Source organism: Coffea arabica, chromosome 6e, assembly GCF_036785885.1.
Source record: "Coffea arabica cultivar ET-39 chromosome 6e, Coffea Arabica ET-39 HiFi, whole genome shotgun sequence".
In the NCBI taxonomy this organism is placed as follows: Eukaryota; Viridiplantae; Streptophyta; class Magnoliopsida; order Gentianales; family Rubiaceae; genus Coffea; species Coffea arabica.
The window spans coordinates 60,565,051-60,589,445 of NC_092321.1; the positions used below are offsets into that span (position 1 = coordinate 60,565,051).

The 24,395-nt window shown below is 34.1% G+C and overlaps 3 protein-coding genes across 13 annotated transcripts; 2 read left to right on the forward strand and 1 right to left on the reverse strand.

The window, feature by feature from the left end:
* Positions 1 to 230: 230 nt before the first annotated feature.
* Positions 231 to 4,915, reverse strand: LOC113695276 (protein APEM9-like). Of its 3 annotated transcripts, none has more exons than XM_027214306.2 (7): positions 4,780 to 4,915; positions 4,450 to 4,546; positions 4,157 to 4,336; positions 2,591 to 2,668; positions 1,434 to 1,704; positions 681 to 1,015; positions 231 to 589 (listed from the first exon to the last, which is right to left on the reverse strand). In XM_027214306.2, the coding sequence occupies exons 2-7, from the start codon at positions 4,506 to 4,508 to the stop codon at positions 469 to 471; spliced, it is 1,044 nt and encodes a 347-aa protein (XP_027070107.1). In that variant the 5' UTR covers positions 4,509 to 4,546; positions 4,780 to 4,915; the 3' UTR covers positions 231 to 468. The 3 variants fall into 3 exon arrangements, with proteins under 3 accessions (XP_027070107.1, XP_027070106.1, XP_071912016.1); XM_027214305.2 differs by having other exon boundaries at positions 231 to 598; XM_072055915.1 differs by having other exon boundaries at positions 231 to 598; positions 4,450 to 4,623; positions 4,780 to 4,881.
* Positions 4,916 to 5,984: 1,069 nt separating this feature from the next.
* On the forward strand, positions 5,985 to 10,490 carry LOC113696258 (pentatricopeptide repeat-containing protein At2g13600-like). 4 transcript variants are annotated; one of them, XM_072055918.1, is made up of 3 exons: positions 5,985 to 8,968; positions 9,640 to 9,716; positions 9,994 to 10,490. In XM_072055918.1, the coding sequence occupies exon 1, from the start codon at positions 6,091 to 6,093 to the stop codon at positions 8,266 to 8,268; it is 2,178 nt and encodes a 725-aa protein (XP_071912019.1). In that variant the 5' UTR covers positions 5,985 to 6,090; the 3' UTR covers positions 8,269 to 8,968; positions 9,640 to 9,716; positions 9,994 to 10,490. The 4 variants fall into 4 exon arrangements, with proteins under 4 accessions (XP_071912019.1, XP_071912020.1, XP_071912021.1 ...); XM_072055919.1 differs by having other exon boundaries at positions 5,985 to 8,764; positions 8,877 to 8,968; positions 9,640 to 10,490; XM_072055920.1 differs by having other exon boundaries at positions 5,985 to 8,602; positions 8,877 to 8,968; positions 9,640 to 10,490.
* Positions 10,491 to 14,627: 4,137 nt separating this feature from the next.
* LOC113696259 (26S proteasome regulatory subunit RPN13) lies at positions 14,628 to 23,884 on the forward strand. Of its 6 annotated transcripts, none has more exons than XM_072055924.1 (15): positions 14,628 to 14,760; positions 14,969 to 15,069; positions 16,295 to 16,387; positions 16,569 to 16,628; positions 17,296 to 17,334; positions 17,426 to 17,500; positions 17,585 to 17,651; positions 18,375 to 18,456; positions 19,783 to 19,898; positions 19,999 to 20,022; positions 21,959 to 22,053; positions 22,131 to 22,208; positions 22,320 to 22,374; positions 22,761 to 22,841; positions 23,490 to 23,884. In XM_072055924.1, exons 2-14 carry the CDS (start codon positions 15,031 to 15,033, stop codon positions 22,790 to 22,792), a joined length of 855 nt encoding a protein of 284 aa, XP_071912025.1. In that variant the 5' UTR covers positions 14,628 to 14,760; positions 14,969 to 15,030; the 3' UTR covers positions 22,793 to 22,841; positions 23,490 to 23,884. The 6 variants fall into 6 exon arrangements, with proteins under 6 accessions (XP_071912025.1, XP_027071483.1, XP_071912023.1 ...); XM_072055923.1 differs by having other exon boundaries at positions 14,640 to 14,760; positions 14,992 to 15,069; positions 23,490 to 23,594; XM_027215682.2 differs by lacking the exon at positions 22,761 to 22,841.
* Positions 23,885 to 24,395: the final 511 nt, after the last annotated feature.

Genomic DNA, 24,395 nt, shown 5'->3' on the forward strand with positions numbered 1-24,395 from the left:
TTCAAACTAATATATGCATGAAAAGAAATATTCAAGATTAGAACTTTTTTTTTTCCTTCCAATATCAATCCTAAATGTTCAGATTTAACATTTTGTATAATGGTGAAAAGAATTTACTATGTTTTAAATTTACCACTGAATATATTTAATTTATTTGAGCTTATGGCGTTTGTTTGCAACATATTTTTTTTCGAAGTACTACAAAAGAGATGAACCTCGATTTACCAAAATTGAAAAGGAAGCAAACTTGGCGGCCCATTACGTACCTACATTAGAATTTACCATGAAACATGCCTACAAATCTGATCTCTTACATTGTCAGGAAAAGTTATGAACCAGTTGTTTGAAAATTGTTTCAGCAACTGGGATACAACATTTGCATCTACAGATGAATGAGCCAAGAGCTTCATTACCATTTCTCCTGACAAAAAATGTTTCGTCCTATGAGTATTCACTACTAACGTCCCATTACAGGCTCCCACGAGTTGCAGCAGGAAGAGGTTGAACAGCTGCTAGAGGGTTCACCTGATAAGAGAATGCAAGTTGCCATAAGTCCACCAAACCCTTTTTAACAGACAACGCTTGCTTCCTGAGAACCCTGTAACAGCAGAAATTAGTCTTCTTTCCTGTCATATCAACAGATACATAACCAAATTTTCATAAAAAGAAGAACATCGTACCTCTTTAAAGAAGCTTGTTTCCTCTTTAGAAAATAGCACATGAACAACAAAATGCAGCCCAGCAAGATGTTTCCATTTGATAGATTCAACCTAAAATTTCCAAACTTCACAGTGGTATTTTGGAACCACCAGAAGCATGGTGCTCCCCGCCCAGACAATTTCAGAATTGTTTCTTTTACAGAGTTCTCTTTGCTGGCTACGTGTCCAGGTTCCAAATTCTTCGAAGAGTTCTTTGATTCAACTCCATGTTTATCTGCATGCAGAGATGAGACAGGAGCCTGTGATGAACTGGTTGCCTTCGAAGCATTCATAGAGTTCAGTCGCCTCAAAAGTTCCTGTAAAAACAGTGAAACATTATGCAATGCAAGGATGAATGAGTGCACGTCTACAAAACATGTCACAAACAACATGCAGCCAGATTAATAATTGCTTCCAATCCCAACAAATGAAGCACATATCGAATGGATATTTATAATCGGAGGTAAACAGATCATCAAAGAAAGAAAAATCTTGCAGAAAAAAATGATCTAACAACACAATTTTTCAGAGAAATGACCAGGACCAACTAGGAGAAAGCAAAATGGGTAAGAAGCAATATTCTCTATACTTGGCAATAATAATGGAGGGAGTTACTGCAAATAAAAGAACTATTCATCAAGGTCATGTCAGAAGCCCTTCACATCAAAAACACAATATACAAACCATCAAACACCAGAATCCTCGTAGCAGTTTTAGATATCAAGACTTCTATACCTGTCGCTTATCCTCAGGTAGAGAAGCCTTCTCAACCCAAGATATTGCAGAGTCGATGTCTCTCAAAACCATCCCAAGACATGTCATCACATAGAGGTCAACAACTTCCAGGTACTCATCAACACCAAGAGAAAATCGTCTGTCAGGTTCTTCACCATCAGCTTCTACCGAAAAATAATACCCTTCATCCTTGTAAATCCATTTGCTGAGGAACTCCTTAAGATATCCTTCAACATCAGAAGATGTGCCTTCTGATATCTGAAAACAAACACTAAAAACAACATGTAGTTTGAATATAACTCAGTTTTCCAAAATAGCTTTCTTGAAACGAGTGCATCACCACATGAAAATTCAAAGAAGATGAAGGGAGGGATCTTTCATATGGGCTAATTAATAAACTTAGAGACAAGACAAAGACTGACTTGGTCAAATTGACAAATAAAGAAGAAATTCACCATTTCAATCTCTTATCCAAGGTGGCTAAGTTGGCATTATTCAACTAAACAGGCAAAGCAGACTATGGAAGAGAGAAACAACAAGGTAGTTCAAAAAGTGTATCTCCTGTTTTTATTCGAGTAAAAGACATCTGCACTAGAACTCAAGGAATTCTTCCTCCGGAGATATTGACAGAATAAGTAGATTACAACGCGCAACAAACTCAACCCAAAAATAAATAGCACAAATGGTAAAGGCTTAATTAGGGCTATCATTGATTACATGTTAAGTGTTGAAAAGAGGTTGCGCATTAAGGAGTAACAATATGCAATTTGCCTCCCAATAGAATGCCTAAACAATCAAAATCCTTAGAAAGAAAAAACTCTAAATTATCTGTTGGCAAATAAGAATTCTGAAAAAGAGATAACTCTCAGGGCATGTTGTAATCAGATAATTCTACAACTTCAAGTCATGAGCAATGAATAGACAATCCATTGCTTAAAAAATTTTAAAACATTTATAAGGACAAACCAGCATTACGATCCACAAATTTTGCAGCATGGAACATAGAGGAAAGCTACAATTCTGCAAGCATAATGCTGTTAACTATAGTGGTGAATGTCTAACATCTCAATGGAACTAGTTATGCCATTCATTTTTCAAAAATTTGTGTAGAAACTCTAATTTGCAACGAACTAACATCTGAAGGTCAGAAAGGTTACCCAGTAACCAAAACTTGCACAGGGATGGCAGCTACTGAACCAAATAGATGTTTGAGCTCCTTCAGAATTTCGAAGGTCCTGCAAATTACATGAAATTTCCAAAAACACACTCAGTATTTATTAATGAGAATACAAATCCTATTGAATACAGCATGAACTAAACACTTTGGTCATTAGAGTGTTTCCTTTTTATTTCTTGTTTTCTTTTCCCCTAACGCAGGCAAAGGGAAACTGCCTTAAAGCAAAAACAAACAGATGCATGGACAAATAAGTCATGCACCTCCATAAACAGCATTCAGGCAGAAGAGAAACTGCCTTAAAGCCCCAAAAAAAAAGGATGTATGGACAAATAAGTCATGCACCTCTGTAAGCAGCATTCAGGCAGAAGGGAAACTGCCTTAAAGCAAAAACAAACAGATGTATAGACAAATAACTCATGCACCTCCATAAACAGTGTTCAGGCAGCTAAACTGATGCATCAGAATAAGCAATAATGGCTCTAAATTTGCAAAGTTAAAAAAAAAATTATCCTACAATTATGAGAGTTTAAATTACTTCCAGATGTTAAATAGCTAGTGCCTTGTTTTTTGTATAAGTTCAATTATCAATACTATTATGACAATTACCAAGACAGTCAAAGAATACTAGAAATCTAGGTGCAACAAGCATCAATATCCTCCCCCCTCCCCCCCCAAAAAAAAACCACACACAAAAAAAAATCCCCAATATGTTTTGGTCAAGATTATGAGTGTTAACCATAGCTTGAAATGTACAACACCAATATCATTCTTGCACTGTGCAAGCCCAGATTATATTCTAAAGTATCTAATTCTCCTTTTAAAAGTCATCAACTTCTGATAATAAAGACAATAGCTCCAATAGAAATTGCACTTCTGGTAATAATATGACTGAAACCCAAATTCTTTCTCAATACTTTTACCAAATAGGTAACCCACTATTCCATCCCATATCTCAAGCATTTTGCATTGCCTAGATCATCTAATACTCCTGTTTCTTTAGATTCTAATCGCGTTCTGTATTCTAGTACTAAATTTAACAACCAAACTCATTATTGTCTATAAAGCAATTAGGCAATTTCAGATCCTAATCAAAAAAAATGTTTTTTTCCTTTTCAGGACAAGCTCAAGTGCCTTGACAATTTTCTTCGCTGCCATGATGAATCAATTGAATCATCATAGGCATGCTTACATTTGCCCTTCACCCCTAACTTTGTCCTGTCACTAGTTGTCACTCCACAAGAAAACATCCCTTTTCAAATCTATCAGAGAGGTCAATCGCAACACCCAGAATGACCTCATAGCCTGAGATTCAAATGCATCAAGTTTCTTGCCAGGTAGAACTACGAGAAAGGAAACGTTGCTTCATAATTAGTCCTCTAGCTCAAAGCAAATCCTAAGATCATTCGTAAACTAAATTGAATCCAGAAGTTGCATTTTCAGAGGATTTAATTTGTGAGATCAAAGAGTAAATCAATGGCATAATCATTAAGATCAATAATAAGACAAACAACCCAGGAGAAATTTCAGAATTCACATCGCACGTCACCTTGCAAGTTCCTTCATGGACTGAACAAACACCATACCAGATGACTCCAACATGTCATGCAATTCATTCTCATTACTGTCATTGTCAACATTTCCATTTTGATGATTCTCACGCATCAAGTTCCTGATAATTAAGGAAGCCAACGAAGCCGCTTCCTCGAACATACAACTCACCAAGTAACTGCAAAATTCGATCAAAGACATACAAAAACAGTTATTCAAGAAAGCAACATACAAGGGTAGTAAACAGCATGCCCCTTTTCAAATCCAAAAACAAATGAAACAGAATTATACCTTTCCGAACGCTCAATTCCTTCCCAAGTAGATGCTTTTGCACCACAAACTACAGCCATTTCTGTCTTTATCTAGCTCTTTTTTGTAGTTCTACAAGCTGCAGACGCCTCAGGTATCATTACATAATTTGTTTATATGATCGAAACAATTGCAAAATCAATTCCAAAATCAGAACTGAAATATTTGCAATTGAAAACCCCAACTAATGTTATCAATACTTAAAATGATAGGCCGAAAAAAACAGAGATAAATTGAGAAATTCGAGAAAACTGAACAGCAAGATAGAAAGAGATTGATTGATCGAGATAGAGAGAGAAAGAGAGGGCTTACCAATTGGAGCTGCAATCTCCAACAAGATTGAAATTGTTGTTGAGGATGATAATTACTGCAGAAGAAGACTTTTTCAACAATATGCTTGAAAATCAACCAACTTAAGGGGGGGACTTGATTTGAGGTTTTTACGAACGTTGAGATAAAATTTTGGGTTAAGAGCAATTTGCACCCTAAACTATTACCTATTTGTATTTTGTTCCCCAAACCATTAAGTTTCGAATGAGAAAGATTTGAGTAGTCCTTATTGAATAATTTTACGAACATAGGTTAGGGATAATAGAATTTTTTTTCAGCTAAAAATAGTTAATAATTTTATTCTTTTTTAACTAATTAAACAATGTTATATAAATTGATATGCATTTTAACTGGTTGAATAATGTCACACAAATTGATAGTAAGAAGTAATATTAGGGTGACAAAATTGTCAATTTTAGGGGATAGTGTCTAGATCAATAATAGTTCAATATGTCCGATATTATTAATCTTAACTGTTTTGGTTTATTAGTTATGAGTTTTCTTTTTCTTTTTTTAATTTTTTGCTTGATAATTTGTACAAGTATTGCCTTGAATTAAGAAGAAAAACTTTTTACTCCCTCGCATTTTTAAACTAATAGAATTTGAATTCTCATATATTCAATTCCCGTCATCTTCTTATAGGAAATTTCACATCAACATATTCGGAGAGTGAATTATATTAGAACAGCGGATGAATAAAATACAAATTAAGTTTAATTGGATGAGTAGAAAATATATAATTTAGTCACTTTTTCTTGTCCTAAATTAATTATCATCTTAGACAAGCCAATCCAATTTTTTCCGTGAAATTTTAATCATAAATTAATTTTGTTTTTCAAATAAAAGATTGTTTATCACTAAAGATAATAATATCACTATACATAAATTGCACATTCTTCCAAAAAAGGCAAATTGGGACGAAGGAAGTATTATTTTGATTAGTGTGAATGGAAGTACTTGAATTCGAAATTTTTCACTTACATTCCTTTCCTTTAAACTATCAAATTGCTCTTCCCCCACTAAGAAAAAAAAACCTATTGTAAATGTTCATTGGTGAGTAAAAAAAATTTTAATAAAATAATAGCCACGAATAAATGATGCAAATTTTGATGCAAATAAAATTAATAAAATTTGGGTCTAACATCCCAAGATTTGTTTAAAAAAAAAAGAGTAAATGATGCAAATAGTTTAATTGGCATATCGCTTCTTTGCCACCTAAAATACAAAAAGGAGTACTAATTTCTGGCGGGAATTCTCCTCTTCTTCCCACCAACTTAACGACTTCTTTCTACAATGAAGACGGCCTTCAAATCTGTCTTCGCCATAAACTCGAGAAAAAGCTTCAAAGCTTACATGCAGAGAAACCTTAACCTCTTGAAGGAAATCTCAAACCAAAGATTAATCACTCAAGGAACTGCACTTCATGGCCATTTAATTAAAAAGGGAATTTCATCAGAGAAGTATGTAGCTGTAAAATTGCTTGTTATGTACTTAAAGTGTAGGAAATATGGTGAAATAAATCAGATGTTGAAGGAGTTTAACGGGTTCAATTTAGTTGTATATAACTGTTTGATTGCTGCAAATGTTGAGTGGGGAAATTTGAATGAAGCGCGCCGGTTGTTTGAAGAAATGCCACAGAGAGGTGAGGTTACTCGGACTGCTTTGGTTTCTGGTTTGCTGAGATATGGAAGAGTGGATGAAGCACTTTGGTATTTCGAGAGGAACCCTTTTCGGGATGTATTTTCTTGGACTGCGATGATAAGTGGATTGGTGCAAAATGGTCTGGGTTTGCAGGGTATGAAGCTTTTCTTGAGGATGCTTGATTCTGGAGTTATGCCTAATAATGTTACGTTTACTACTTTTTTTAAAGCTTGTGCAGATTCGGCTGACTTTGGGTTGGGAATGAGTGCGTTGGCTTTGGTTGTGAAGGTTGGTTTTGATGAGAGTTTGCCTGTGTGTAATTCATTGATTACATTCAGTTTGAAGGTGGGAGAAATTAACTTGGCTAGAAGAATTTTTGATGGCATGAAAGAGAGGGACGTTGTTTCGTGGACTGCGATTTTGGACGCGTATGTTGAGATGGATAGTTTGGAAGAGGCTCGTAGAATCTTTGATGAGATGCCAGAAAGGAATGAAATTTCTTGGAGTGCCATGATTGCTAGGTATAGTCAGAATGGTTATGCTGAAGATGCAGTAAACTTGTTCCATGAAATGGTTCAGAGTGGGTTTAAGCCAAACAAATCTTGCTTTTCTTGTGCTATTAGTGCTTTGGCCAGCCTGGAAGCTTTGCAAGCAGGCAGGAATATCCATGGACATGTTATCAAAATTGGAATTGAGACGGATGTTTTCATTAGTAGCTCACTAGTGGACTTGTATTGCAAATGCAAAGAAACTGGAGATGGACGCAGAGTTTTTGACTTGACAAAGGTGAAAAATGTTGCTTGTTGGAATTCCATGGTTGCTGGTTATAGTTTAAATTGCCAGCTTGAAGAAGCTAGGAAACTGTTTGACCTGATACCTTGTAAAAATAATGTCTCCTGGAACTGCCTGATTGTGGGTTACTTAGAAAATGAACAATTTGATAAAGTTACTGACTTGTTCAATGAGATGCTTTTGTCTGGAGAAACACCAAACAAATCCACTTTCTCAAGTGTTCTACGTGCTTGTTCAAGCTTAGCCTCGTTAGAAAGAGGCAAGGTTCTACATGGAAAAATTGTTAAACATGGTTTCCAGTATGATATTTATGTCGGCACCGCACTCATTAGTATGTACTCAAAATCTGGAGATATTGAATGCTCTAAGCAAGTTTTTAGTAGAATGCCAAGGAAAAATGAAGTATCTTGGGCAGCTATGATTCAGGCATTTGCCGAAAATGGTTTTGCTGAAGAGTCACTTGCCCTGTTTGATGAATTTGAACATTCTTCATCCTTTGCACCTAATGAGCTCATTCTTTTGGCAGTTCTGTTTTCTTGTTCTCATTGTGGGCTGGTTGATAAAGGACTGCATTATTTCAATTCAATGGAGAAGATTTACGGCATTAAACCAACTGGTAGGCACTACACCTGTGTAGTTGACATGCTTTCTCGGTCAGGATGCCTATCAGAGGCTGAAAAATTTATCACGGGCATGTCATGTGAACATGAAGTTAATGCCTGGGTAGCTTTATTAAATGGTTCTAGAATATACAGGGATAAAATTGTGGCAGAAAAGGCAGCAAAAAAGTTCTCAAAAATGGTGGAGGAGAAGTCTGAAGTTTATGTCATGCTATCAAACGTTTATGCTTCAGCTGGTAGATGGTTTGATGTTCTTAACACTAGAAAGTTGATGATAGAGAAAGGATTATACAAAGGCGGAGGCTGTAGTTGGATTGAGGAGAGAAATCATATTCATGTTTTCTATTGCCAGGATGGAACACATATTGGCTCAACAGAAATTTATGGGGTATTGCAACTATTGAAATCTGAAATGTGAAACGTGAATGATGATGCTATAAAAGCTTGGACCTTGAACAGAGGCGTCTTGGTGAAGAAAAGCCAAGGAGGGAAAAAAAAGTTATTCTTCCTCAGGTATGGTAACTAACAAGACTACATGTAGCAGCAGTGGAGAAATTTTCTTGTCTTATGGAAGCTAGCTATACAGTTGTTGGAATTGATGTCTTCATTGCTGAAAGTCAGGACCATCTTGCAAGCAAATGCAAGTTTGAGTTGTGGAATAACCGGTTCAGCAGAAAAACCTTCCCAAGAAGCTCTGTTTCTCACAAAGTTCTTTTGCAATACAACAGTCTATTAGGAAAAATGAATTGCAGGTAATGGTTTTTACTAATCTCAAACTGGGGACAATTGCCTCTTGGAAAGGATAGCCATTATGGCTTTTGTCATATAATGTGAAAAAGATTCTTGATCAAAGTTATCTTGTGTAGCACTATTCATTTTCTGAGACAAATCTTGATCAAGATTGTGTCTCTCAGGTAAAAGTCTGTATGCTGTCTTTTGTATTGAATAGTTCATTCCTTCTTGTAATTAGACAGTAACATTATTTACTAAAGTTGCATTTTCTTTGTTATTTACACTTCCATGAAGTGGAGGTCAACTGGTCAGTGAAACAAATCAAGTGACAGATTGGAAGCAGAAGAGGAGTTCCATTTACAAGCACCAAAAAAAAAGAAAAACAAGTCAGTTAGTTTTCCTTCTCTTTTTTTTTTTAATTATATGGTTGTTTTCCTTGCGTCTTTTCTATTTTGGTTAAAGATGTTTAGGCCTAGACACCATTTAATGACAAGAATTGCAGCAAATGAATTCTTAATTTGCTTGAAAGTGTTTTTTAATCTGGCTTCTGTAGTTAATTTTATGCTTCCGATTCATGAATCGTCTGAACTGGTTTACTTCCATTTGTTAGTTGAAAGGAGTGGGAAAAAGGAAAGAGATTTAGGCTGTGGAGTGGCACTGCACATTAGCTTTCTGAAACAACTACTCAAGTTAGCGGCTAAGAAACCAAATAGTTCACAACTTCGAGCTGGTTTACCTTGTTAGGTTTTCTAACGTCCAATTTCCCCATCCTTTTCCAGTCCCTCAACTCTTTTTCTTTTTTAATTTTGTGGATGCTTACTTCATACAACTTTCTTATCAGTTGACGTGGATCACATGCAAAAAAGAGCATTCATGAAACTGAACTATGGTGTCTAGTTAAATTGTCACAGAAAACCATATATACACACATGTTCAGCACCTTTTGATTTATCTTTGGCTACTATTGGATAATTGCTCCTTGATGGAGATTTAAACTTGTTTCTTGGGAAGATGTAGTTTATAAGTGACATTACTTATCCTTTTTCTGTATTGTCAGTGATTTCTCTTAGAAGCCTGCTACAATGTTGCCACGGGGATAATCCTGTTGCTTTTTCACTGACAAAAATGCGTCAGGTACACTAGTTTTTCTTTTTGTCTATTTCATCATTCCACGAAATATTTTGTTACCATAAAACCTGTACATGTAGGTGATAATCCAAGGGTTTTGCTGCTTGATGTAACTTTTGTAGCTTAAGCAGGTACTCATAAAATAAAATTCGTAATGGAAAAGCATATTAATATTTGTAAACCTTAATGTTGACCTTTTTAGAGCTAATCTTTTGTACCTGTTGGCTAAGATGGTTATTTCTTGGTTTCGTCTCTTACCTGCTGTTGACCTAATTTGCATCAGCGGAAGAAGAAAATTCATCTAGAGCAAACTGCCATCCTGGAGAATAATCATTCAATGAATATTATTGGACGCCTGAATGGGCACTATACATGTTACCAGAAGATTGCTGAAAACTCATAGGGCAACTTTAATATCTAAGAATGCTTAAAGAATTCAAATGGAACTGGTTATTTAAGGTAAAGGCCCTCTTACGGAATGAAGAAAACTATTAGTAAATTGTCATACATAATTCTCTTTTGCATTTAGGACAATATGGTAAAGTTTGAAAAAGCTACTCGTTGAAAGTAAATGGCAAAAGGAGCAAATGGCATAGGCTTAAGTGGTGCAATGAGACTTACCCAGGCAAGAGGATGGAAGACTTTGGATTATATGTGGTTTCTCGATTGATCGGTATTGTGCATGAAATGGTATGCCTTGTACATTTTGTATGGTGGATTCTGATAATCGTTGAACAAGTGTTCTGTGAAATTAAAGGTGAAAGGGAGTTTTTCATGTCATTGGGGATGCTGCTAAAACTAGGCCCTACATTGCAGTTGACCATATTTCAACTACTTACCGTCCAGTAAACTAATAAAAGGCTCTTTTCTCTGGATCTTTGTTGCATCTACTAATATCTTGGTTGTCTAGGCAGTTAATGCAAACAGCAATCAGATGACTCAGAAACCAGAAATATTTCAGTTTGATTCAGTGAAATATATCTTTTAGACATCAACTATATCCTCATTTTAAAGGTTTCATGGTGAAAAAAAAAAATCACACTCTAGCGAAATATCTTAGTTCCATATCTTACCATTTGGTCAAAATTCTTATATTGTTTCGATTTCAAATAAAATAAAAACTTACCTAATGAATTTGAGTTGAATAATATAATGCTCAAGTTATTAATTTTACCTAACTTCAATTGTGCTTAATCTTCTCTTTATTATTTTTTAAGTCAAGATTTAAATGAGTTGCTATTATCTCTTCAGATTGGCAATTCTTATTTATTATTAATGCAAATTATCCGTTTGGCCCTTGAACTTTTAGTTTAGATAAAACTTAACCCTCTAACTATTAATAGTCAACTTTTAGCTTTCCAACTTGTAAAATAGGGAACTTGTGGCTCTTTTGACTAATTTATCCGGTTTTGCAACCGGAAAGACAAATCACGCGAATGGCAGTATGCTTTATAGAAGTGTCTTTTTGTCTACACAGAAACAAGCAAAAATGAACGAAGTATATCATGTTCCCCATCAACCCAAATCCCTAATAGATCTCAACACACGAATTGCAGAGGGAAGGGAGAGAAGTGTTTGTTGAGAGCAAGTAAGAATGCGTAAATATTGCATCCCTTCCTTTCATATTTGTCCCTGCGGTAAAATCACAAAGATGATTGCTTCGTGAACTGATATAAACCCAAGAAGAAAGTACACTGTTTGCTCACAAGAAGTTGGTAGCTGTGGATATTGGGATTGGATTGACGAGGAGATGTGCCGCCACTCTATTGAGTTGATACCTGGCCTTCCAAGAGGATCAATGCAACAGAAAAGCAAAGAGAGGAATTTGAAGCTGCAGCATCAAGATCCAAGGCAAAAGCTGCTAGGTTGAAGGCAAAAGTAAGAGAAATAAAGAAGGACCGGATCGAAGTATTCATTTTGCAGCCTGATTTGCCATTCCATTGTTGCTTCAATGTCGATGATACCCAGCTATTCTGAAGCTCGAGAGTGTAGATCGTCTCATGCTCTTCTCCATTAACAAAGATCCTCAAGAGAAGATGAAGAGGGGCAAGGAAAAAGGGTTAGTTCAAGGGCTTAGTTTAGTTGGGTTAGGAAAAGGGAAGATAATGTACTTCATATGGTTTTGGCTTGTTTTTGTGTGGAAAAAAATGCCCTCTACAAAGCATATTGCCATTCCTCTTATTTGACCTTCCAGTTACAAAACCTGATAAACTAGCCAAAAGGACCATGGGTTCCCTATTTTACAAGTTGGAGGACTAAAAGTTGACTATTAATAGTTGGAGGATTAAATTTTATCTAAACTAAAGGTTCAGCGGCAAAACCGATAATTTGCCCTTCTTATCTATATCTATATCTATATGTATTGTGGGAAGGATTTTTAGGATGGTTAAATCAGAATGTTTATAACTCTTCATTTTTTTGTTTAATAGAATTTTGAATTGTTTAAATTATTATATATCCTTTCATGTGTTTTGAATTTAAAAGTAAGAAGTGGCCCACTTATTATATGAATTTGATTTGAAATCTATTAATGTGAGGGAAAATGAAGAGGAAAAATCACCAACCCTACTAAAAGTAAATAACAATATTTTATCTTTCAACTTAGTAATCCTAACTGAAAGGCCAAATTTTGTAGAAAATAAAAAGAAAATAATATTCGTTGGTCATGGATTTAAAATATCAATTATGGTACCATTTGTGAATATTAAATTATGAAATCACTGAACAAAAAACAAAATACTACTAGCCTAAAAAAATAAATTATGGATTTAAAGGGTTTGGGAGAATGGTGAAGGGAAAATAATAGAAAATTGGATGGCAACAATGAAAAGCTAGACGCTAACTATAGGTGAGAGAAAGACAATAACGAGGAGTTAAAAGAGTGGTAAGAAAAGTCGAAAAAGAAAGGTCAACTATTACAAGATTGGATGAAGAGAGGGGAGAAGAAAGGATGAGATTGTGGGGATATGACAGGAAGGATGGTACCGTGGTAAGAAATCTAAAAGTCATAAAAAGCAACAGATAGCTAGTTAGCTGGTAAAAGAGAATGAAAAAGGGTGATAGTATTTAACAATTTTCAAAATTTTAAAAACACATCTAACAAAGATTGTGTTAAATCTATATTAAAGTTGACGAAAGAACATTATTCTATAAGCACTCAACAATTTTAGAATTGCAAGATGGGAGAAATAATTTTCTAAAATTGAGGAAAATGAATTGGTTATACCTTATATTTTTAATGTTAAAAATTTTGATATATGGGTATAACATGATATATTGATAAATAAGTTTACAATTGCTCTGTCATGTAAATTGTTATAAATTAAATTATTTTATTCAAATTGTTATCATATATTGACAAACAATAGGTTAACAAAATTTGGTTTCAACTTTTTTAAGATATTAAAAATAAAAAAGTCCATTTTATATTTACAAAATAAACGTTTTTTAAATATGTTAAACATACACTTCTTTGAATTTTTTCTGTCTTTTTCATATACTTTATCCTATACTATAATATATAAGTAGGGATAATTTCAGAAACCTCCCTTGAGGTTTTTAACAATTTCATTCAGCTCCCTCGAGATTTTAAAAATTACACATAGCTCCCTTGTCATTTGAAATGACAATACTGCCCTTAACTATTTTAATAAAATTCTCTTGTTTTGTATACTTATACTCAGAATGACTTTTAAAATTATTTTTTCATTTTTTCCTTTTTTTTGGCCAATAAAACTATAGAACTACCACTATTATCTCTAGTTTCTATTGTAACCAAATGTCGAACTATTGATTTTTTTATGAGTTAACTTTATATGCAATCTAATGTTTTTACTAATCTTTGTTTTCTATTTTTTTGGTATTAAAATTAAAAATAAATAAAAAAGATCCAAAATCACTACTAAATTATGATAATCCCACCACTCAAAAAATTCATAAACTCTAAATAAATTATTTCAACATTTTCTTTTCTATCTTATAAATCTAAATTCATAATAAAATACCATAAAAAATATCCTATTATAGTGATAAATTTGTTATTATAGTTGTTTATCAAATAATAGGTATGGACATGAAAAATTTGGCACTTTTTTCTTATAATTATACTGGATAATCTTATATTTGTATAGAAAAGTAAATTAAAACTCATTACACAAGGGCATTTCTGGATATTCATTTAAAAATTTGACCAAGTCAATATTATTTTAAGGTTTTGTTACTAAAACTATCGCATCAAAGAAGGTAGATGTAATTTTTCAAACTTTAGGAAAGCTCAGTGAAATTGTTAGAAACCTTAAAGGAGATTTCTGAAGTTATCCCATATAAGTATTGTTTTGAATTGAAATATATAAATCTGTACATAGCGCACGGGTCACAATGCTAGTTAACTAGTATTGAAAACACACTCAATATTTGTACAGTTTAGAAATAATTATTAATTTTTTTGAATATATTAATTTTGATTTTTACAAAATGAAATTCTATATAAATTCTTCAAGAAAAAAATTGCAATTTATTGGTAATTTTTTTCTTTAATACAGTTATAATTAATTTGGTAATTACAATTGAAGTTATGGGAGAATCAGGGCGATTGTATTAGCAAATGTGATTAGGTAGTTTGAGTAAAAATTAATTCTTTTAGAAGCAAAATTAAAAGTTCAAAAAATGACATAAAATATTTAACCCAACTACCGTCTCTTTGTCTTTATTATTGTATATAAACAGATTATGTAATAACTCCTAAAGTTTATGCATATCGACCAAAACTTCAAATGTTTTATTAGCCAACACTTTGGCTTTTATTATTAATTAGTATATACTTATATGTCAAAATGTCTTTATTAGCCAAGAAATTGGGATTTATTATTAATTAGTATATACTTAAAAGCTTGATTAGGCAGATGGGATTTATTTTAAATCCCTATTAAGGTTTGGTCCAGATTGTTCCTCTCATCGCTTTGGGGTCTTCTTTCCGTATTCCTTCTCGCTCTTCTGTCTTTCCTCAAACCCCCCAAACCCCTGCGTCTCAATCAAAGCTCTTTATTCTCAGGTATCCATGGCAGCTCGAATAACCTTTCTTGAATCTTCTATTCTAGACGACCCCTTGTTGGAATATTTCTTCTCTTTGCCTAAAGAGGGCTGTAGGCAACTAAAAACTAGCCCTCTTCCTGAATTTTTTTTTTTTTTTTTGCTATTGAGTATTAGTATTTGATATTCCTGTGATACTTGATTAATTCTTTTGGTGGGTTTTTTTTTAGCCTTTTTTTTCTTGTGGGCATAGGTATTAGAAGAAAAAGAATCTCGTGAGGTTAGCAGATTCATGGGTTCTTCAGCTACAGAGGTTTTTCCTCACCTCCAGGTCAGCTCGAATTCATGTGCATGGTTAAATTTTTTTTTTTAGTAAATGCGTTTTTGTTCTGCCTGAATGTTGTTGGGCAACTCGGGAATTTTTTTAATGATTTGATTCGAGTTTGAAGAAGGAACACAATTCTTGCTATTTTACTGTGACAATGCTGTTATTTCAATCGGGAAAAATTAGAACTTTGTTCCTTTTTGTCCAATCTGGTAAAGATGAATGATTCTCGGTCAGAGCTCCGTTTTCCTCAAAAAGAAAGTTAATACTCTCGGTTTTAAATCTCTGCCTCCTCAAGTATTAGGCACTTATCTAGAGATTTTTTTTTGTCGGCCTCATTGTCGGAGTTTCAATTTTGGTTGTTTGATTGCCTGTGCGTGTGCAGATGCTTACTCTGTTGAATGGGCAATCTGCTAGATTGCATATCTGCTGAGACTATTCCTCTTTGCTTCTAGAGTACAGAATCTGAAGTAGCCTATATGGGGGAATCGATGTGTGGCGATACATGCTTCACAATATATTAAATATAATGGAAGCATTTTTGGTAGATTTTCCACAAATGCCTGATGACAAGGTTTCAAATGTCATTAGTATGAATAGTATTACTTGTTAGCAGTTGTAATAGTATTTATTATTGCGGTGATCAACAGTGCTTTTTTTTTTCTGGGTGCTACACGTGTGTGTGGGGCTTGCATTCTGTCAAAATGAGGGATCTGCTTGATTGCTTGTCCAACGAGACTTTGCCTTCCTAAACTAGTAATCTTTAAAGAGAAGCTGTGACAATGAGTATGATGTTGTATATAAAAGCCCAAGAGCAATGATTATTAATTTTGCAAGATCATGCATATGAAAATAGCATTAGGAAAAACGAGGATAAGACTAAATAAAGGACAAAAGGAGAAAGTTGAGGAAAGATGATGATGGATCTCTGGTCTTGGCTTTTTCATTGTAGTTCAGTGCCACATCAGAAGGGAAAAGTTAAAATTTAAAGATGAGGCAAAATAGAGGACCATAGTTGATTTATGTAGAAAAGGGAAGTTAAAGCCTTGATTTTGTCCTCCTTTATGCTCGTAGAGTTGATTTGAGAGAGATATTTGTCGTGTTCAAGAATTATTCATTGCTGTGGACTCGTTGTATCTTGATGTCTGACTTGTCAATTTATCTAAAGTGAGGGAATGCTAGGTAATTTTATTTGACTGGCACTTAAATATCTTTTCTTCTTCTTGTACAGGATGTTCTGTTGCAATTTCGAGCTGGCAAAATGCGTATGGAGGGAACACAGGTTGTTCCGGATTCACGTAAAGGTCTTGTTTGCATAGGAAGGGTATGAATCGAGGAACTGACTTAAAACTACTCTTGCTCTTTTCTTTTGTCTGGTTGAATTTTATAGCATTGATCCATGAAGTCTGCATTTTTGTGAGCCTATGATTTGAGCTGATTTTACACTTGTTAATATTTCAAGTTGTGGATTTCCTTCTGATTCTGTTCTTATGTCCCTGTTTTAGCGTGACGAGGGACTTATTCACTTTCAATGGGTTGATCGATCAAGCAATGTTGTTGAAGATGTATCCTTTGTAATTTTTTGTACTGTGAAGAATACTGTTGTTGGTGATCTTGTGGCTCAACTTTTCTTTGATCACGGTTGTGCTTTTCATTTCCTTTATTGATAGGGTTGCTATGACCTAAGTCATAAAAAACAGTGTTGGGGCCATCTTACATGGCTTTCTTTGTCTTACATGGCTTTCTTTGTCTCGGTCATTAATGTTGAAACTGGTTTGATGTTGTTTTAACTCAATGAAATGCAAAGGGAATATAGCAGGCTTTGGCTTGGTATAGTTTGTAAGATATGGTGTGACAATGGCACACTAGGTTCCTTATACTTGGAAATAATTGGGAAATGTATGCAACTCTTTCTCCTTTTAGCGCATGTGTAGAAAACTTGGTTTTTGGCGATGAAGGTTAGTCATGTATGTTTAGTGAGACTCAACTACTATGGTACCAGCTGTGATGCAAAGTCTGGAGCTTGACAAAGTTTAGATAATGTCTGCACTTTGCCAAGTTGAGTCCCTTTAGTACCACCTTCTTTATCAAATGTGAAGCATTACTTGAACAAGCCTCTTTGTATGTATACTAGATGACGAGTTTGAACACTCAATACCCTTGAATGCTCTTTTCTAGCCTTGCACACTTGTGATTTGCTGGAGCTTTATTCTTTAACAGTCATAATTATAGGATCAGATTGTCTTTCCGGATGAAGCTGTTTTTGAAAAGGTATATCTTTTAGATGTTTTATTGTTTCTAAACAGATTTGTGTGAGATAAGATCCTGATTATATTACTTCACCCTTTGTTGGACTACCTAGGTCAGTCAATCATCAGGAAGGGTCTATATTTTGAAATTTCAGACAGATGATAGGAAGTTATTCTTCTGGATGCAGGTTAGTTTTTTGTGCTTTTGGGGGATGTTGTCAGGTATATATTTTTGTATCCTGATCTTTTTTATTGCTTGCTGTTGGTTCCAGGAGCCAAAAGCTGACAATGATGCACAACTATGTAGCCAAGTGAATCTGTACCTCAATCAACCATTAGGTACTGAATTCTTTATATTTGTTTATTTTTACTGCAAATTCCATGCTGGACGCAAATTGTTTCGAAATCTCCTTGACACTTACCATGATGAGAATCAATATTTTGGCACATGTCCGGCCAGCTTCTCTGTTTCATGCACCGTATGTGTTCTTCTTAATGACTCGTCAGTTATGACTTCAGTTTCAATCCTTTGCAATACCTTTCTGCTCTTCTGGTTGCGTCAATTCCTTACTATTTGTGTTCTTTGAACAAATAACCTCAATTACAAAGTCTCTTATGATCTTATTTGCTCTCTTTCCATGAGCTATCACTTTGGTTCTACTCAGTGAGCGCCTTTTATGTCTTACCTTTTCTTCTTGAGCCATGCCTGCTCTTTGTTGATCCACTTGTTTTCCTCATAGAGTACACCAGTAGAGCAGTGCATATCTCCAGGATAGGTTAGCAAATGGGAACATTTTCTCTTCTAGTTACTTCTGGCTTGTTGAGCAACTGTACGAGGAATTTGAAGGGTTGAATGGTGCTTGAAATATTAGACTTTATCATTACACTTATGTTATTTTAACTATGTTAATTAACCTTAATCCATTCAAAGTGCTCCTCCATCCTTTTCTTTTGGTTTGGCTTTTTAAATTGTTTGACATCTCTTGGGTGACCGTAGTTGTTGCCTGTTTATTATTACATTTCTAGCATGACCTGGGTGGAAATTTGAATTTATATCTTCAGATTTTCCTGGTGAGGAGGAACCTGATGCTTCAGTTCCCCAACCGTCTGAAGACATGGCTGAAGAGGAAGATATTTCATCTAGGTAATGCTGGCATCAAAAAAGACCATTTAACGTTTTGGTTTGTGTATAAAATATCTTTTTGTATAAAAAAGATTAGTATCTTTGAATATTGATACTAACAAGAAAGATGAGAGAAATTGGACCATTGTGTGTTTTACCTGTAAACTTGATTTTGAGGGGTTCCCCCCCCCCCTCCCCCCCCAACAAAAAAAAAAACCCCACCCAAATGGAAAAGTGTAGAATGTGGTGGTGTTTGGAGTAGTCATAAGTCTGCTAATTTAAGGAAGATTTCTTCTTGTTACACTTTCTGGAGCCCCAGTCATAAAGGACAAAAGGCAGGATTGCTGATTTACTTCATGCAACGGTTCAGATGGAGGTCAAGGCACCTGGGGTGGTTGTTTAATTCAACTATTTGTCTATATCAGTGCTTTGGTTGCTGAGAGATTGCTTTGGAAGAAAGTACTTTGAGTTCTTCTTTGCATCAAGATGAAGTGTGTTCTTCAAGTAACTTCTTGAAGTTGAGGAACATGACAAAAATCTGTTTGAATTTCGATTGCTAGGAGAATTTCTACTGTTCTTGTTTTGTTACAAGCACTAAAATGTTCATCTTATAGGTTAGCATGGGGTTGATGCCCTGTCTGTTTTTTGAAGCAGTTCGTTAGTTGAAGCAACATGAGAAAAGTCTAGGAGTGAGAAAACATGGACTCATTGGATTGATTGTTGAGACACCTAATGCTTTTCATTTTGACTATAACCTCATTATCTGTATCAATTTAGTGAGTAGAAATCAGAAATTCGTTCTAATTGTGTGAACACTAAAACAAGTGTATCCTTATTCTTTATTTCTGCACTTCTGTGTATGTTAGTGATCCTGTTATGAAGTGATGTGTTAAATATATACATCCATAAAAGAGTCTTGGTTCATCAAGCTGCATTGTCGCTGCACAAATGCTCACCTGTGTAAAGAGTACACAGAAAAATTACCATTTTCCTACACAAAATGGACTATTTTGTAATTCTTGTGAGGCCAAGATATGATGATCTACAAAGAAGAATTCTTGTCTGCTTAGAAATTTTTGGTCTCCTTTATTAGTACTACTATTATTTTGGCATTTATTTGTAAAGTTATTAATTAACAAGGAGCAATGTTAAAAATTTTTCTTGGGATACATGAAATCTAATGTTATTACACCTGATGAAACATTACTTTTTCCTGTCATCTTGCAATCTAATGTGTACTTTCCATGTACTTTTATGTTAATTTTGATAGCTATAATTTTTTTGTCACATTCCAATATGCATTTTGGATTTGCTATTGGCTCATGATTATTGTGATATTCTTGGTAGGGCTGGAAATTTGGTTGGGCCAAGCATGGGCGCAGAAGCAAGTGGTGATGTAACCTCATCGGGACCAGTAAAGTTGGCTGATTTACAGAGAATATTGAGTAACATAGGGTCTGCAGGTGATACTCTCCTGCTTTTGTGCAGTTCTTTTGGCATGGAACTTCTGCTTTTTATTAGTATTAACTCTTGTGTAATGCTCCTCTGATGGTTGATACATAGGTGAAGCTGGAGATCCAGATGCAGGTAAGAACTTGTTTGTTTTTCCTATGCTAATTATGTATCTGTATGTGTTAATGATCTGTTAAAAGACCAAAGGATCAATAATGCACTTGGTAACTGTGATACGGTGGAATAGATTTTGGAAGTTTTGCTCCATTGAAGTTATGTGTAATTGAAATGTTAGCATGTAAAGCATTCATGTCTGGTTCATGGATTTTTGCCGAGTCTTGGAAAAGGGCTTTTATGCTACACGAGTTGTTTGAAATCATTTTGCTGTTTCTGTTAGATTTCTCAAAGTTTGCTTTTTCAAATTTCAAATTTTTGGAGCAAAAAAGTGCTTTTGCTGTTTCTTGTTTTTTTGAGCAAAAAAGTTTTTTGGAGCAAAAAAGGGTTTTCTTGTTTTTTCATTTTCATTTTGTTTGGTCTTTTAGCTTTAAAGAGATTTATGCCCTGTTTGATAAGTCAGTTCAGTACTTAGGCTTTGTTTGATAAATCAATTCAGCATTTAAACTTAATCTTAATGGATTCAGATCTTAATATATTCAGACTGTTTGATAACCAAATATTGAGTATCTGAATTAATTAAGTGGCACGGAATTTCCTAAATAAAACTTGTTCCCAAAATTAAGTAATAAGCTATTTACTTATCACTGAATGTGATATGCACTCAAATGTATTAGATTTAATGTTTAACAATTCAATAACTTAATGAATTCAGATTTCAGATTTTAAATTTTAAACTTCAATTTTATTAAACACATCCTTAAACTTAATGGATTCAGATCTTAACATATTCAAATCGTTTGATAATCAAAAATTGAACATTTGAATTAATTAAGTGGCATTGAATTTTCTAAGCAAAACTTGCTTCCAAAATTAAATGATAAAACTATTCACTTATCACTGAATGTGATATTCAATCAAATGTATTAAATTTAATATTTAACAATTCAATAAGTTAATGGATTCAGATTTTAGATTTTAGACTTCAGTTTTATCAAATGCACCCTTAGGTTTCGTTTGATAAAACTGAATCTGAATTCTGAAGTCTGAATTCTGAAATTTGAATATTGAAACAATTAATTTGCTGAATTTTAAGCACTAAAAAGAAATATATAAATGTCTGAATTTTAATGTTAAATCTATTTATACTGTTGCATAAACATTTATAACTGAATGCTTAATAAGTTAATTTGACAATTTTGCCCTTATATCTTTTCATCCAAAAAAGAAATAGAACCTATGATTTAATTAGCTTAAAATTGTTAGGTATGAAAATGACAATATTTATTTTTAAATCAAATTAATATGAAAGATGAAATATATTATATGAGAAGTATGTAGATGGTGTGAAAGTCATTAAAAAGGGAGAAAAGAGAAATAGAAAACCCTTGGATAGAGAATGGCGAGTTGTTTAATTAGATAAGAATTTTAAACATAATTACCAAACAAGGGTAGATTTGGTAGATAAGATAAGATAGTTGAAGTAATTCTATTAATTCTTATCAAAATTAAGCACTCAGTTAGGATTATTGTGCTGAAAAAAATACACACAACTTCAGCATTGCATAACAAGTTCAGCAGATGGATTTTTATTTATCAAACCCTCAAAACATCTGGATGTCTGAAAAAGTTCAGTTTTAGCACTTTTTAATGTTATTAAACAAACCCTTAGTCTCATATGTAAAGCAAGTTTTTTTAAAACTGCCTATTGCAATAGTTGTATCATTAGTTTAAGACTGTAATTTCTATTAGTAGATTGGGATCTATGGCAAATGGGAATAGTTGTCTTTTACTCTTGCTTTGTACTGTATTTCATTTTAGTTTCAGGGCTTTATAGAGAAAAAGATAAGAAAATTCTAAAAAGGTCTTTTAAATATCATGAATCTAGTTAGAGTTTTTTATCCCTTTTATTTGTTTGATTGCCATGAACCTGTCTTCTAACTCATTTTTCTTCTAGGCTTGGGATTGGGAGATATTTTGAAGCCTGAATTCATTTTCCCGCTGATAAATGACCTACCACTTGAACAACAACTAGCATCTTATTTACCTGAGGTTTGTCAATATGGCATCCGCTGTCAATATTTAATCCAATCAATGGTTTATCTATGAAACTAACTATGACCTTGCAGGGCACCTGGACAGCAGAGGATTTAATGGAGTTGCTTCAGAGCGCTCCTTTCCGCCAGCAAGTAGATTCGTTTACTTATGTAAGAGGAATTGTTCTTTTACTTATTTTCTTTGCTTGGGCCTCCATTTGTTCCCTTCGATATTTTTTGGATATTTAGATGGACTTTAATTCTTCCCCTTGCTCACTGTAGGTTCTTCGAACTGGCCAGGTAGACCTTTCTCAATTTGGCATTGATGCAACTAAATGTAAGCAATCTGTGTTATTTCTCATCAATAGCACTTGTTAACATTTTTCTAAATGACAAAAGCTGAACTAGCCAATTAGGATGAAGTTATTGAATGAAAGCACAGGCATTCTATACGAACACTGAGAAAGTGTCTTATGTTGTACACCACTTGTTGGAATCTCTTTTCTGATTTTTGCTGGTCAGAATTTCAAATAACGAATTCTTTTTGATGATTAAATTAACATTCTCTTCTAGAAAATTGTTTCCTTTGCAGTGTCATGTCACGTGTCAAATGTCAAAAAAAGTTTTGCAAATTAAGACTTGACTAGTGAGAAATTTTGACAGCGTTTTTTTTTCCATTACTCTTATCAGACATAAGAACCAGCTTTTATTTTCTTAATATAGTTGCAGCTCCTGCTTCGGCTTTTGCAGCGTGAAAGCTTCCATTCTGTGAAGAGTATTGTTGCCTAACGGATTTTCTTTCGGGTAAAATACCAAAAAACTGCCTGTGGTTTGACAAATGTTCAATTTAATTCCCTTTGATTTGGAAATCTACACCATAACTCCCTGTGATTTCGACTAAATTGAAAATTGGACAGAAATCATCAAATCTAACGGTTATGTATGAAATATCAATATTGCTCCTACCATATGTGAGATGCTTTCTATTCAATTTTCAATTTAGTCAAAATCATAGGGAATCATAATGTAATTTTTCAAACCAGAGGGAGTTAAATTGAACATTCGACAAATCATAGGGAGTTCATTTATATAGGGGCAATATTGACATATCACATATAACCGTTAGATTGGATGTTTTCCGTCCAATTTTCAATTTAGTTGAAACCATAGGGAGTTATAGTGTAGGTTTTCAAACCAGAGGGAGTTAAATTGAACATTTAGCAAACTATAAGGAGTTTTTTGGTATTTTATCCTTTTCTTTTTGGCATGTCTTTGTACTTAAATCCTAACTTTGTAGCTTTGGAATTCCAGCAGTAATAAAGTTACTATGTATTGATGTTAGATAAGTCTAGTGGTGTGAAGTTAAACCGCATTATGCTCAGGCCTATTGATGTGCAGTTCTTGCCATCTCTCTCTGCCTTTTTGAAACTTATTCACTGCCCTTTGTTGCAGACAACTTCACTGTTCCATCTTTCCTAGAGGCACTTGAAGATTCTGTTACTAGAGTAGCAGAAGGCGAGGAGTCAAGGCGAGATGGCAGTGAACTGAGATCTCAAATGCATAATCAAAGTGAGCCAATGGACGAAGGTCAATAATGTTCAGAACACATCCATAATTGGTACATTCATTCAAGCCTCTAGAATTTTTGTGATTCTTGGCCGATAATGCCTACCCTTTAGAATATGTTAGTACTGTTAAGAAGGTGGAGAGCTTGGAAATTGCAACACATTTAGATGAAAGCTTGTGTGTAAAATTTGATCTGTCGAATCTGGCTTTTGTACTTCAAAATTCTCTGACGTACTGTGAAGGGCAATTCACAATGGGTATGGATTTACTATTGCATACAAGACTACTTTCCGTTTCCTCAAAATCTTTGGATCGAATAGGGCTCTAGCTTTGCAAGAACATATACACCTAGAAGGAGAATCATGTTCAAGACAAGAATCAATGAGACGAGATATGAAGCCTGTATACTACTTTGCTGGTAACCTATTAACAAGAATCAGGACAATTTTTGTACTTTTCTGTGGCCTAGTTTTAATGGAAAGGTTAGAGAGTGCAGGTGAAATTAAGCATCTCTGATGTTTTCTTGATCCAAAATATGAGGCATATATTCATGGCAAACTATGTCCAATTATCTGAGGCCTAACTTTGGGTGCAGTGGAATGGAAGGTATACCGGAAAAAGAAGGCTAGGATTTTTGCGATTGGATTGATCTCCATTGATCTTTTCATTTATTTATATCTAAATTATTATAATTTAAAAATTCATTTGATCAGGCCACTACTTTTTTTTTAATTTCTTTGGCATTCAATTTGTACAAATATTTGAACAGTGAAAAATGACTCAAAATCATAA

Excerpts from the sequence above, each read along its gene's own strand:
- LOC113696258 (XM_072055916.1), top strand. The coding sequence starts at position 6,091 with ATGAAGACGGCCTTCAAATCTGTCTTCGCCATAAACTCGAGAAAAAGC.
- LOC113696259 (XM_027215682.2), top strand. The coding sequence starts at position 15,031 with ATGGGTTCTTCAGCTACAGAGGTTTTTCCTCACCTCCAG. Across the intron at positions 20,023-21,958 it reads AGCTGGAGATCCAGATGCAG|GCTTGGGATTGGGAGATATT; the intron begins GTAAGAACTTGT and ends TTTTTCTTCTAG. Across the intron at positions 22,375-23,489 it reads TGGCATTGATGCAACTAAAT|ACAACTTCACTGTTCCATCT; the intron begins GTAAGCAATCTG and ends CCTTTGTTGCAG.
- LOC113695276 (XM_027214305.2), bottom strand. The coding sequence starts at position 4,508 with ATGGCTGTAGTTTGTGGTGCAAAAGCATCTACTTGGGAAGGAATTGAG. Across the intron at positions 1,016-1,433 it reads TACCTGAGGATAAGCGACAG|GAACTTTTGAGGCGACTGAA; the intron begins GTATAGAAGTCT and ends CTGTTTTTACAG. Across the intron at positions 599-680 it reads AAACAAGCTTCTTTAAAGAG|GGTTCTCAGGAAGCAAGCGT; the intron begins GTACGATGTTCT and ends CTGCTGTTACAG.